Here is a 15,531-nt window from a genome sequence, read left to right on the forward strand (position 1 = left end):
TCAGTCATTCAAAAGAAAAGCTAATAAAAGAAACATTAAAAGAAAAAATACATGGATAAAAGTTACAGTGCAGTCTAAGATATGAATAGTTCAATTAAAAGCAGCAACAAGAGAAAAGTCTTCAGCCTGGAAGTACTGCATTTTATTGATCTAAATTACTTAACGTAACAAGTTAACCTTCTTCTTGGACGCAGAAAATCAAGTCATGTTTATTTTAAGAGTGCATTTAACGTGTACAGGGTAACAACAGACAGACAAAAGTCCTCAGTCTAATGGAATAATCCCAATGAACCTAGCGATGTGAACATGGCAGTCCAGGAATGATAGTTTGATAAATATGAGTTTGATATACTTTATTAATCCCCGTGGGGAAATTGTTTGTAGCTGGAGTTGGCTGATAAACGCTGCTAGTCAATGTTGATTCGATTGTCAACTCTGTTCCCAGATAGTAAAACCTCTCACAAATACCGCGTATATAACGCAAATACCTCGGACTTAGTGATGTATTAAGACATATGACAAAACATGACATAAAACAAGCATACAGCACTGTTTAGAATCCATTTGGTCTGGTTTAGCGTAACCATGGCGGCCGCCATCTTTCACTTCTGTTGACAATATGCAGCTACCCAATTGGTGTAGCACGATCACGTGACGAACCGTGGCACGACTTTGGACCAAGATATTATTACGCTTCGAAGGGACTAGTTCAGCCAATAATTACGTGCCTAGAAGAATTGGCAGGAATTTTAGCGACGATATTTTTTTTGGTGGATAAGCATGACTCGTTCTTTTTTATGAACTAAAGATTGTGTAGTTTCACTTCTGTGGAGCGGGTTGAAACGATAACAGGGTTCACCTTATGGCCTATAGGGAAGGGACTAAAGGAGGGACTGGAGATGGGACTAGAGATGGGACTAGAGGAGAGACTTGAGAAGTGACCTGAGGAAGGACTTGGGAAGGGACTAGAGAAGGGACTTGAGAAGGGACTAGAGAAGGGACTAGAGAAGGAACTTGAGATGGGACAATGGCAGCTGGGGCAAGAGCTGGGTCTGGAACCATGGCCGCTGGGGCCAGAACCATGGCCGCTGGGGCCAGAACTGGGACCGGAATCATGGCTCTTGGGGCTCGGGCTGCTAGCCTGGACTTGCGACTCCTTCTCCTAGAAGCCGCCTGAAGGCTCCGTGGACCTCCAAAAGCCAGACGAGTTCCAGAAAACGACTCCTGGACAGGAGCAGGAACTGGGGCAGAAGCACTGGTTGACTCCAGACGGAACACACAGAGATGTTTGTATTCAGCAGGCTGGAAATCACACACCCAGAGGAAGTCCAAAATCCAGCCAGGTAAGAACTTCACCAAGTCTGGTTTCTCCATAGCCAACCGGTGCGCCTCTACCAGAGCGGCCTCCCTCTGCCGAACACTGGACGCTCCCTTCCACCAATCATAGCAGCAAGCCAAATAAAAGGAAAAATGTTGTAGTTCCACCTCAAATGGATCATCTGCTGGGTCCATTTCTTGGTCGGTTCGTTCTGTCACGGTAGAGCGAAGGAAGCAGGACCCAAATGCAGATTAAACTGATATACTTTTAATAGAACTTGGACAGACAGAACACTCACCGGTGAATACAGTCACATACAAATGACGAACCGACAAAGACAGACAGAAAAACCAAAACTTAAATACACACAAGACTAATCACACAAACAAGACACAGGTGAGGAGGGAGGAGAGAAAACACAGAGGCACCAGGTGAACACAATCGGGTAATCAGGGAGGGAAAACAGACAGAAAGCAACAGGCAGGAAACGGGGGTGAACAATTTACAAAATAAAACAGGAAACCCAAAGATAGAAAAAGACAAGACAAAACAACAACACAGACAGATCGTGACAAAGATAATGTTTCTCTCTTGTCCCAACACGTTCTCACTCCCTGCCCGTCACTCTATTACGCACAGGGTACCCCTTGAACGGCAGTTTTCAACGAGCAGGGCATCCCATAGACCTTCATAGACTGTTCAATGACTCTATTGTAGGGTATTTTTATTATATGTACAGCACTTTGGCTCGACCAAAAATAGTTTATAAATGTGCTATATAAATAAAACTTGATTTGATTTGATTTGATAGACCTCCCATAGCATTGATAATAGACGCCATGAGAACCCTCCCTGCTGCATCGAAATTCAACGAGCGCATTCCGTTCTCAGCTGAAGCGTATGGTGCGAGACGTCATTGCAACACATTATAGTTTATAAAAAATGACAAAATTGTAATTTTCATACAGTTACACAGTATTGTTAACATGGCCCAACCAGTGGAGAAATACCCAGAAATGCCAAGCAAATGCTCTACCGGTTGTTATTGTCAATATTAATATAATAATGATTTATTTTTTAATAGTCACACTCGATTTCGCCGATGTTCTTGTTGCCCCAGCTGGTTGACACCTCTTTGAGCAGAAACAAAGGCTACATTAATGTATTAAATCAATGTTAATCCATGTGTGTGGTTGTGGAATTAATGGATGTGACGTTGTGCGATTGCGTTGCCAGGCAACAGCTTCGGTTCATGTTAATTTACAAACTCTTCAACTACAACCCTAGTTATATTTAAAAACATTTTAGAAGGCCTCACGAAATACTTTAATGTAAATCAAAATGTAAATGTGAAGGAATATGTGTACAACAAAATACATCCGTCATAAACAATACCGGAAACAGACGTAGGCAAGGTCCTCAGCTCGGTGATTGGATGTTTTAGCCGCAATGCACATTGGGATATGGTGTTTATGCAACATATTCTCACTCCCAACTCGGCCTATGTTGACGTTATGTCAGGGTCCCTGTCGTCACTTTCCAACGCAAGGGGGGGGGGGCCTTTAGCACAGAGTTTCAGCTTTCAGGCAGTCCCATTGACTTGCATAGAGCTCCCTGAACGTTGGTAATAGACGAGTTGGGATCGCGGCGAAATGCTCTCCGCAAATCCATTCTCACAGCGTTTGTCAACCTTTTTCTAACTCAATATCAAGCCACACTTATTGTGTTTACTTCTTTATTTTAATTGAATAATGTCTGACTTTTGTTGTCGTCAGTTAGGGGGAGAGTATGGGCTTAGAAAACTGAAATCTGTATTGTTTCATCGTTTTTTCCTTCTAATTTTGTATTATTTTCTAAACCACACACTTTTATTTACTCAACAATAAGACACAATTATCCTTCCGTTTATTTATTTGTTTGATTGTATAATGTCGGACTTTTGGAGTCCATCAGGACCGAGGGTCGGAGCAGCTCATAGTAGTTACTTTAGAGAGGTTGCCAGTATTAAACTGTGTACATCCCTGGAGGTTTAGGGGATAGGAAACACTCAAATGTAAAACATATAATTAATAAATGGGTGAAAATGGCTTGTGTCCATAATGGGCAGCCAGATGACAGCTAAGGTCAGAAGAGCTTTATTTAACAGCTGGTCTTATGTCTGTGACCCCTCCTGTTGTTAATTGTTAAGCCTGAAACATGCATTTGTCAAGGTTCAGAGGAACATTTTGCAAATATGGCAGTAGCCATTGATCATCTTAAGATAATATATACTTTATTGATCCCAAATTGGAAAACATTTAGTTACAGCAGCATGTGTAACATTTGTAAATATGCAGTGGTGTTTACTTGTAAATCATTTAGTATAATCACACAAATTCTGTGTTTTATATTTAATAATTCTGTGTTCTTTATTTATTGAATGTTCAATACCTGACAAGGTCGGAGATTAAAAACTTGGGTCGCAGGTTCCTCAACAGTGCATTACAAGACATCTATCAATATGTGTGTATACCTCCACCATTAAACTGTCGTATTCTGCACATTCCTGATACTATCTACATACATCTTATAAGAGTATAATACATATGTATAATATCAGTTAAAATAAGTGCTTAAGCATACAGTAGTTAACATTGCAGGAAAGCAATATATTAGTACTTTGTCAGGCTTAATGTTTATCTGTAGATAAGCTTTTTTCTTATTCAAAAGAAGACCTTAACCTAAAGTATCCTTTAATGTTTAAATAAAGTCTGTCTGTGTCTTCTATTAATATCTAATAATACAAATAATACAATTCAATAACGTGCTTTAACCACTAGGTGTCCCTTTCTATCAGCTGTGCACCGTTATGGCGTAAATATAGCCTATCTACCAATTGGATCAAATATAAAAGTCAGCCGAATTAGTATTGATACTGCAAGGAGACGTATATTGTCAAGAGAAATTGAAGATGTTGTTTAATTGCTGATATATTTATGATCCACGTCACATATTCAGTTTTGGCGGCAGTGCTTCCTGTTTGTCCAGAAGTCTTCTCATCAGGGCTCTATCAATCAATCAATGTTTATTGATATAGCCCAATATCACAAATGTTACATTTGTCTTAGTGGACTTCACAGTTTGTACAGAATATCAGTATGACAATACCACATCCTCTGTCCTTAGAGCCTCACATCGTACAAGGAAAAACTTCCGGAGAAAACCCACAGTTTAAAGGGAAAAATGGGAGAAACCTCAGGGAGAGCAACAGAGGAGGGATCCCTCTCCCAGGACGGACAGACGTGCAATAGATGCCATGTGTAAATCGAAGAGAGAATACATTTGCAACATAGGTAGTCCAAATGTTTGGAAATGCATGTGTGTATAATAGGAAGATGAATCCACGAGGATATCCATCCAGGACTCTATAAATAAATAACTACGGCAGATGTGTAATATTTAATGCAGCCGAACCGTGTATTACAATGCCGTTATGTGATGACTTCCGCTAAAGGGCCCACCCTTGCGTTGGAAAGTGACGACAGGGACCCTGACATAACGTCAACATAGGCCGAGTTGGGAGTGAGAATGTGTTGCATAAACACCATATCCCAACGTACATTGTGGCTAAAACATCCAATCACAGAGCTGAGGATCTTGCCTACGTCTGTTTCCGGTATTGTTTATGACGGATGTATTTTGTTATACACATATTCCTTCACATTTAAATTTTAATTTACATTAAAGTATTTCGTGAGGCCTTCTAAAATGTATTTACTAGGGCCGGGACTCGATTAAAAAAATTAATCTAATTAATTAGAGGCTTTGTAATTAATTAATCGCATTTTTAATCACATATAAATATTTGACCTGAGAACAGTGAGAAGCAATTTTTTTCACATGGATTTTAGTATACCATTAGGCGCATTCACACCGCAGTACTTTTCCCACAAAGGTTCATGAGAACTCTTTGAACCTGGGGGTGGATTAGGCAAATGAAGCCGCTGACGTCACTTCTTCTTCTTCTGCTTTGGGTTTACTGGCAGGCCGCAAACCACTTCACGGCGTATACTGCCGCCCAAAGTCCCCGGCCGGAAGTCCCCGGAGTTGGGGACTGGCTTCAGTAGAAGCTGCTGGGAGTCCCAGTAAATCGCAAGAACGCTGACACCTCCTCATCTTCACCGCTCCCATGTTTTATTTTGTGTTGCCATAAGTTAGTCTCTCTGCGTTTCTGCGCTGGGCTAATGCTAATAATGCTAATGCGAGGATAATAAAATGGCAGCTTCACAAAACTTTTTGGGAGTTTTACGGGGCGTGGTTTGCAATCCGCCCAGCCAATCAGAAATATAGCTCTTTTCTCACAAGAGAGCCGCACGAAAGTCCCTGCTCTCTAGCAGCTCTCTGCTCTCTAGCAGGGACTTTCGTGGGGGTAAAAAGGTTCTCATTAACTAATTTGAGTACCGGCTCTTTTTGGTGTGAACGCGATAAAAGAGGCTAGCTTCCACGCTAGCTGCTATATGTTTTGCATTGAGGTGATACTTGAGGCTTGATGTGCTGCGGTGATATGCGAATTCCTTTTTGCATAATTTGCACACAACCGTGCTCTTATCGACGCTTCCATCCGTCCGTTTTTTTAAACAACATTTCCCACTGTTGTTCACTGTGGTTTGTTGTTGTCTGAAGTCATGAACGTTAGTTGGTGCTCCAGTATAATCGGTAGGCCTGAAACTCATCCAGTGAGAAACGTTCCGCGGTGCAAAAATAAGTGCGATTAAAATGCGTTAATTTATTTAACGCGTTAATTTTTGTGTAATTAATTAATCTTAATTAACGCGTTAAAGTCTCGGCCCTAGTATTTACATATAACTAGTGTTGTAGTTGAAGAGTTTGTAAATCAACATGAACCCAAGCTGTTGCCTGGCAACGCAATCGCACAACGTCACATCCATTAATTCCACATCCACACGCACGGATTAACATCGATTTAATACATTAATGTAGCCTTTGTTTCTGCTCAAAGAGATGTCGACCAGCTGGGGCAACAAGAAAATCGGCAAAATCGAGTATGACTATTAAAAAATAAATTATTATTATATTAATATTGACAATAACAACCGACCGTCGGGGAGCATTTGTTGGCATTTCCGGGTATTTCTCCACTGGTTGGGCCATGTTAACAATACCGTGCAACTGTCACGTTTGAAGGGACGAAATCGTGACATCTTCACGTCTCCCAGCATGGTAAATCGTCACATGTTCACGTCTTGCCGTGATAAGGTTGCAAGGTTGCCTATCACAGAGTATGAAAATTACAATTTTGTCATTTTTTATAAACTATATATAAAGAGCATAATGTGTTGCAATGACTTCTCGCGCCATACGCTTCAGCTGAGAACGGAATGCGCTCGTTAAATTTCGATGCAGCGGGGAGCGTTCTCATGGCATCTATTATCAACGCTATGGGAGGTCTATGAAGGTCTATGGGACGCCCTGCCCATTCAAAACTGACGCTCAAGGGGTGCCCTGTGCGTAATAGGGTGACGGGGAGGGGCCCTGACCGACCGTCAACATGTGACGGGTTGGGAGTGAGAACGTGTTGCTTGTCCACGTTCATAAAGCATAAAACAACACCATAAGAGCGTGGTGCAAAGTATCTAAATGCGTCCGCCGTTCTTATTAAACACCCATGTAGTCCACTCACTCCGCTGTATAGAAAACTGTTTCCCCACAGCAGACGCACATTAATGACGTCCACTGGCGCATCATAAATAAGTTGATAGTGAAAGTGCAGTCGGATTCTCAAAGCACCGCAGTCTCTTCTCCTAAATCCTCCTATCCACTATCCCTTAACCCTGTGACGTTTCACACAGAGGTCAAGGAATAGACGATAGGAATAGACGATAGGAATAGATGATAGGTGTAAGAGAATATTTTAATCTGATCTGTTTATAGAGTTTCTTATAGTTTCTTAGAATCTGTGATACTGCAAACATCTGCTTGTAGTATCAGTCAAAAACTCCTCTGTAAGTTGAGGTCACAGGTCAAACGCTTCTCCCATATCCTGTGGGGGGAAGGTTTCAGGCTTGTCTGCGTTTCCTCGAGACAAGTAGATTATTGTCTCCCATTTGCTATTGATTAGGTAAACGCGGGCTTCTGTGGGCCCGCCTCTCCTCGTGTTGCTAGATGTTTTGTGGCTTTTGGGCCAGAGATGATCATGGTAGACCACGGGACGGTGGGAAACTAAGATGATCTCCCGGCCGTATTTGTCTGTACTGTGTTCAATAAAACTCTCAGTGTTTTGGCTAATGACGTTCCAGACTCCTTCATTCTACCTCAACATTGCAACAACAGAAGTTTAACTTCACAATAGGAATAGACGATAGGGGTTGATTTTTTGACTATTCGACTGCAACCATACTTCAATGAGAAAATGTAGCTAAATACTTGACCTTTAGCGTTTATTTGACTTTATATGTAGTATTCATACCAAATAAACAAAGTACAAGTGAGACTATGGTTTTGTCTCCTGGTATAAATGTGTTTTCTAAGAGACTGCAGGCTTCATGTCCGACACGGCGTTGTTCTCCAGGTGGTTTTTCCTCATGATGACTCGACACAGCAGGTATCTCCTCATGTACTTCCTGAAGTTCTGGTCTCTCAGTCCGTATACAATGGGGCTCACAAAGCGAGGGATTATCTGCACGAAGACGTACAAGGCGAAGCGTATGTCAGCGTGTCTTCGCGGCAGTAAAAAGACCAGCGCGTCCTTGAACATGGGCCGAACGTAGGTCAGCATGCAGAGCAGAAGCTGGAAACCGTGCAGCAAGATGGTGTTTCGGGCCTTCTTTGAATCCCCTTTTGCTCCTTTGGCTGCAAACAGGATCCTGAAGTAGGTGTAGAGCAGCGTGAGCCACACCAGCACTAGACACACGATGTGCGACGCGTCTCTCTTCTTCAAACTGTACGAACTCCTGAACACAAAGTCTCTGGCGCACAACACTTTGGACGTGAAGAAGCTGAGGGGCTCGGTGGCCAGAAGGAGGAAGAAATCAGGCATGATGGAGAGAGAGCTGACAAACCAGATGAGACTCATCAGGATGAAGGTGTTTCTCACAGTGCAGATCCTACAGTGGTGCAGCGGGAGGCAGATAGCGACGTAGCACTCCACCGCCATGCCGGCCAGATTAAGAGGCGTGTTGAAGGTGGCCATGACGGCGAGGATGAGGAGGAGGAGGCAGGAGGAGACGCTGAAGGTGTTCAGGGTGTAGCTGATGATGTGCAGCAGCGTGGAGAGAGTCAGCTGCAGCATGTCGTTCATCACCAGGTGGATGAAGAGGATGTAGCGCGGGTTGGAGTAAAAGATCTGCAGGGGAAAGGAAATAAGTGTCAGAGCAAGGGGCACTGAAAAGGTGCAATGATATTAAGTTTAAATACAGCTCATAACAAGCAAAGCCCCTTTCAACACAAGGCAATTCATAGTGCTTTACAACATTGAAAGACATTAAGAGCATTGAGAAATAGTTCAGCAGAAACACATTATAAAATGGCACTTATTTAAAAGCAAGATAATAAAACATGAATAACACAGGTACATGAATACAAGTTACAGTGCAGTGTGAGATTATAAACGTCTTCAGCCTGGATTTAAAAGTAGTAGGGTAGAAGAAATAAGTGCCAGAGCAATGTGCACGGAAAAGGTGCAATTATATTAAGTTTAATTACATAATTTGACTTTGATGTTATTTATATAGCAGCTTTCAAAGTATAGTTACTATACTTTACACTATACTATATTGCGTTCATATACAAATACACAAAGAGCAAGTGAACTAGACAGCAGAATCTAAACATGAAAAAATAAACATGGAAAAAAAAGAGTAAAACACATAGAAATAATAAAGCAAAAATACATACATTATTTTAGTGGAACAGAAGAGCAGCATGTTTGAAATCATCTCCTCACACACACACACACACACACACACACACACACACACACACACACACACACACACACACACACACACACACACACACACACACACACACACACACACACACACAGACACACACACACACACACACACACACACACACACACACACACACACACACACACACACACACACACACACACACACACACACACACACACACACACACACACACACACACACACACACACACACACACACACACACACACCTGGTGCTTCCTGAAGGTGTGTATCAGGGTGCCGTTGATGTAATTGATGGCGATGCAGAGAACCGTCACGATCACGTTCTTGTAAACGGCCTCGGCGAAGCTCCGAGAACCCGGAGAGGTGGAGTTCAGAGACGAGACGTTCATGATTATAACGAGACAATCCTTCCTGAAAACAGCATTTATTCACATTTAAGTGTTACTACTACTGCTAGTAATGCAATACATATGATTAACAATAATAGCAATAATATAAATATAAATAATATGAATAATGTAATTAGATATAACAACAATAATACTAGTGATAACAATAATAATAATAACAAAAATACTAACATATCGCGAACATTATGATAACAATACTTTTCTTTTTGTATGCCTCTTAAGAACCTCAAAAACACATTAAAAAATATAAAATAAAATCACAATTAATCAATTAATTTGTGATTCTCTGTCCCAGATCTGTTCAACTTATTCTAAAGATATCTCTTATGCCCATTATAGAAAATATGCCAATAACAATTGTGCTAAGAAAATAATAATAGTACAACTACTACTTCTTATACTAATTACAATAATTATAATCATACTTCTAATAATACTACTAAGACTACTACTAATAATAGTAATAATAATACAAAACGTGATTGCCTTATAAGCTCCTCAAAGACATTTCATAAAAAATAAATCATGTGAGAAGCACTGGTCCTTATTTAAACTGTTCTAAATCTTATTACTTTAAAATGTACTCATCTTATTCTAAAAATATTCATATATTTACTTAAATATTTGTTGAGTTTTTTGTGCACACAGCCACAACCTTTTTTTATGTTTACAAATGCAAGTGAAGTGCACAATCAAATGTCCATTACAGACAAATGGTTTACACATATTAAGTCTCTTGAACTTAAAACGTCAAAAAAACAACGGTATTTCGGTAACACTTTAGATTAAGGTGCACATATTCATCATCAACTAGTTGTTAATCAACATATTAGAGTCAAACTATAGCTTATTTATTATGAACAAGACTTCACTTTGAAATAGGGAATTCTGAAATACCACATTTTTTGTTATTTTGACACAATTAACACTTGTAGTTTCATGTCTTGTTACACAAGAATAGACCATATTGGTTAAGTGTTATTATGAGAGAATGCCTTATTAGGCCCATATTGAGCATATTAAGACCCAAACTCAAACACAACAACGTCCTTACTTACAATAAACAAGCACCCATTAGAGGACAGACACACACGGTACTTACCAGCAGCCGTCAGACCACTGCAGTGTGTCGTGTGTTCAGACAGTTTTTATAATGACATATGGATACAATTGGGATTATGTTGGGCCAAACAGTGTGTGTGTGTGAGTGTGTGTGTGGCCTAGCATTACTATACTTGTGGGGACCTACATCTGTTTACATAGTCACGTGTGGGGACTCGCCTCCCTTATGGGGACAAAATGGAGGTCCCCATGAGGGAAATCATTAATTTTAGGGTGAAGACTTAGGGTTAGGGTTAGGCATGTGTTGGTTATGGTTAAGGTGAGGGAATGCTCCGGTTTTGGGACAAAATTAACATGGGATCACTCCGGTCATTGTACGTACTTCGTCTCACTGGAATATTAACGGTCAGATTGAATACAACATCGACCCAATTTCTCCGGTTCAATGACGGGAGAGTTTTGAAAGTGACAAAACACTGTTCCACACATTTAAAAACACTTAAACAATTAAACAATGTTTACCCAGAATTCAGGCACCTTCCCTGGCTTGTAAAATGTGGTGATGCGCCCTGGAGGTATCAGACTATTTAAAACATGTATACCCAGGATTCAATCACTTTTCCTGGCTTGTAAAGTGCTGTGAAGCAAACTGTTCTCTGGGTGCAGTCTGGGTGCAAGAGCCATGTGCTGAAAGGATCTCTCTGGGTGCGCTCTGTGAGTCTCACACCCCACTTCTCTCTGGCTGCTCTCTCCCTCTATTCACAGCACTTTTCCCCAGCTTTCAAAGACTTATTGCTGGGTGGAAGAGCCATGTGCATCACCCTGGGTCTCTGCCTGTGTGCCTGTGAGTGTGAGACCCTGCTAACAGCAGTGACTCTGCTGTACTTATCTTCTTGTACATTTCATGAGTCAAATGTGGACGAAATGGACAGTTTCCTGTACATATGACCGGCTGTTTATGCAGCCAAATGTGCATTTGAATTAAAACCGTTTAATGCACTTTTAACACTCATGTACCCACGATTCAAGCTGCTTTCCTGGGTTACAAAGAGCTGTGAAGCAGCCCGTCCTCTGCGTGCAGTCTGGGTGGGAGAGCCATGTGCTGCAAGGAGCTCTCTGTGTCTCTGTGTGAGTCTCACACCCCGCTTCTCTCTGGGTGCTCTCTCCCTGTATTCACAACACTTTTCCCCAAAGACTCATTGCTGGGTAGAAAAGCCTTGTGCATCACCCTAGATCTCTGCATAGGTGCCTGTGAGTGTGAGACCCTGCTAACAGCAGTGAACTTGCTGCCAGCATTACAAACATATTAATCAGGCGTTTTTTTCATGAAAATGATTTTTATTCACTATCATGGGGCTATATAAATCAAATTCCGGGTAATTCGGAGCACAATTGTACCTTTTACTGTTTAAATGTATTTGTATTATATATTTTTGGGCTATAAAAGTGACATTTCTGGGTGACTTTGTCAGTTTATGGAGCTTAGCCCACAATTCTTGGAGGTTCCAGGCCGAATTTGGGAGCTCATAACGGTCAATTATATCTTAAAATAATCAAAAATGAAGTTAAAAAAAATTATCGAAAAAACGACTAAGTGCCAACGGAGAAGGGGCTCAAAAAAGCTCAACCCTTCGGCGCTTCGGGCCGAAGCCCCGGACACTTTCCCACTCCCCCGTTGCAACTTACAACGGAGAGGGGAATCCAAGCCTCCCCTTCTCCGTCAATAAAATGCATTCATCATTTTCAAGCTACCGTCTGCACGAAATCGGAAATCCGGTTTTTGAGAGGACTCAGAAAAAAAACGGCTGTTTCACTTCATGGAGGAATGTGTCCGCTCCATGTGTGCTCTGGCTCGGATACAATTGTTGCATGGAGACCCCCCAGCATGGTTCTTACCAAACTTTAAGTTTTTGAACTGGTCTCTGGAGGAATGTAAGGGGAGCTGTCAGGGGACTCTATCTGCCTTACGAGACATTATTTTCGGATACATTTTTATCACTTTTAGCCCTTTTCTATAGTTCTCCAAAAAGTTAACTCAAACTTTTTCTGACTCTGGAGGAATGTAAGGAGAGTTGTCAGGGGACTCTACCCGCCTTATGAGACACTATTTTCGGATACATTTTACCATTTTCACCCCTTTTCTATGGTTCTCCAAAAAGTTAACTCAGACTTTTTCTGACTCTGGAGGAATGTAAGGAGAGTTGTCAGGGGACTCTACCCGCCTTATGAGACACTATTTTCGGATGCATTTTTCCATTTTCACCCCTTTTCTATGGTTCTCCAAAAAGTTAACTCAAACTTGTTCTGACTCTGGAGGAATGCAAGGGGAGTTGACAGGGGACTCTTGCGGGCTCATGATGCACTATTTTCGGATACTTTTTTTCATTTTCAGCCCTTTTCCATGGATGAATTGAAACTTTTTTTTTTTTAACATTTTGGTCAATTTGACCCAGTTCTGGTACCGCATTGCCTGGAGGATAGGACCGAGAGATGACAGACTCTCTGGCCGCCTCACAAGTCACTATTGTCGGACACTTTCTTTGCATTACCCCGGTTCTATCACTCTTTCCTCCTTTGACCACGTGTTTCCTGCTGGGGTACTGCCTGGTTCCGGGGCACCCCAAACCCTCTCATGGTCGGGGCACCATGAATTGATGCATCGGATCCAATGTTGCCATCACCAGCCCCGCGTTGGTGCAGAGGTGGAACCATTTAACCCGGTGGTAACCCAAGTCCTCCCTTGGTCCGTGTACCATGCATTGAAGCATCGGACCCATTGTTGCAATCACCGGTTACGCTAACGCATGTAAACAGAGAAACAGAAAATAATTTAAATACAATTCACTGTGTCTGTTTTAGTAAGGATGTCGTGCGTATGCCCGGTGTGCAGACTCTTCTATCTGGCTTTGAACAAGCATCTTAAGCACAAACATGCAGTGCGGAACTTGGAGGAAAGAGGCATCATTCTTAAAATGGCCTGTGGCAGAATAAATGTTCGGACCAAACCCTGTCCCATCACAGGGTGTTCGTATGCTGGGAAGAGACTAGACCGTCATGTAACTCATGACCACCCTGAATTCTCCCGAGATGAGGCACATCAGGTCAATAGACAATGAGGAGGAATACCTGGTGCACCCTCCACCCTTCTCCCCAAATACCGAGTGTGACGAAGAGGACTGCAGGAAGGTGATGCTGGAAAATGTGGCATTGAAGGCTCAGAAGGATGCCCTCATTGATGAGGTGAAGACCCTGCACTCCAGGTTGAAAAAGGGGCTAAAACCCAGGAAGCAGAGTTCCACTGCTGCTGTGTTTGAGGAAGAGGAAGAATGTATACGATTTAAGGAGCTGGTAATCTCAAGTACCTCCGGCATAAACACAGTAGCCTCCGGCAGCAATACCCCTCTCAAGACCCCGGTCAAGACAGTCATGCATTCACCAGAAGCCTCCGGCAGCAATACCCCTCTCAAGACCCCGGTCAAGACTGTCATGCGGTCCCCAGAAGCCTCCGGTAGTGAGACCCCTCTCAAGACCCCGGTCAAGACTGTCATGCATTCACCAGCAGCCTCCGGCAGCAATACCCCTCTCAATACCCCGGTCAAGACTGTCATGCGGTCCCGAGAAGCCTCCAGTAGTGAGACCCCTCTCAAGACCCCGGTCAAGACTCTCATGCGGTCCCCAAAAGCCTCCAGTAGTGAGACCCCTCTCAAGTCCCCGGTCAAGACTGTCATGCATTCACCAGCAGCCTCCGGCAGCAATACCCCTCTCAAGACCCCGGTCAAGACTGTCATGCGGTCCCCAGAAGCCTCCGGTAATGAGACCCCTCTCAAGGCCCCGGTCAAGACTGTCATGCGGTCCCCAGAAGCATCCGGTAATGAGACCCCTCTCAAGACCCCGGTCAAGACTCTCATGCGGTCCCCAAAAGCCTCCAGTAGTGAGACCCCTCTCAAGTCCCCGGTCAAGACTGTCATGCATTCACCAGCAGCCTCCGGCAGCAATACCCCTCTCAAGACCCCGGTCAAGACTGTCATGCGGTCCCCAGAAGCCTCCGGTAATGAGACCCCTCTCAAGACCCCGGTCAAGACTGTCATGCGGTCCCCAGAAGCCTCCGGTAGTGAGACCCATGTATGCCAGAAGACCCGTGTGTCTGTTTCCAAGTACTTATCTTTCTTACAGTGCAGACGCTTTTCTGCTTGCTCTTGCCTCTGCTTACTTTTTATGCTGATTTTCCTATTCTTATTCTCTGAAAACTTTGAGCAGCGGCTCCTGGACATTAACTTATCACTGGGACAGTTCATCTTCGTAAATAGACGGAGGGTTTCAGCCATATTTAAACATTTTTACGACGACCTCAGTCTTACAGTAGCGTGGCCTAGAAACAGCTAAAGCCTGGTAGGCTACTGCATGCTATTTAGCTTAAGCTAGTTGGTAGCAAAATGCCTCCGTTCTCTACAGATGACATCCACAAACTTATACAGAAGATGGCTGTGTTGGAAATGAAAAGGCAACGGTTGGAAGTTAACGTGGAAGTGAATGGACTATGTCATGGGAATGACACCACTTTACCAGTTTTGCAAAATAATGGAAAAGGGTATGCTAACTCACAGCTAGTTAGCAGCTACAAGGATTCCAAGGAACAGGAGGGCTGTGTACCGGGTAATAAATCTACAAGTGGTTGTCCTCCCTGGAACTCTCTGGGTGCAAAGCCTAAGAGTAAATCATTTCCATGGGATTTGGGAGGACGAACAACAGGCAGAGCCTGTAACTTTTATCCATGTATTTTTTCTTTTAATGTTTATTTTATT

General features: G+C 42.7%; 1 protein-coding gene across 1 annotated transcript; it reads right to left on the bottom strand.

Annotated features, from left to right (window-relative positions):
• Positions 1 to 216: 216 nt before the first annotated feature.
• Positions 217 to 9,646, bottom strand: LOC117562396 (odorant receptor 131-2-like; the record flags this gene model as incomplete). Its single annotated transcript, XM_034240231.1, has 3 exons — positions 9,503 to 9,646; positions 7,897 to 8,660; positions 217 to 238 (listed from the first exon to the last, which is right to left on the bottom strand). Coding segments are annotated over exons 1-3 (930 nt in total), but the record flags the coding sequence as incomplete, so codon positions are not given.
• Positions 9,647 to 15,531: the final 5,885 nt, after the last annotated feature.

The sequence above is a fragment of the Gymnodraco acuticeps genome, unplaced genomic scaffold (assembly GCF_902827175.1).
Source record: "Gymnodraco acuticeps unplaced genomic scaffold, fGymAcu1.1, whole genome shotgun sequence".
Classification (NCBI taxonomy): Eukaryota; Metazoa; Chordata; class Actinopteri; order Perciformes; family Bathydraconidae; genus Gymnodraco; species Gymnodraco acuticeps.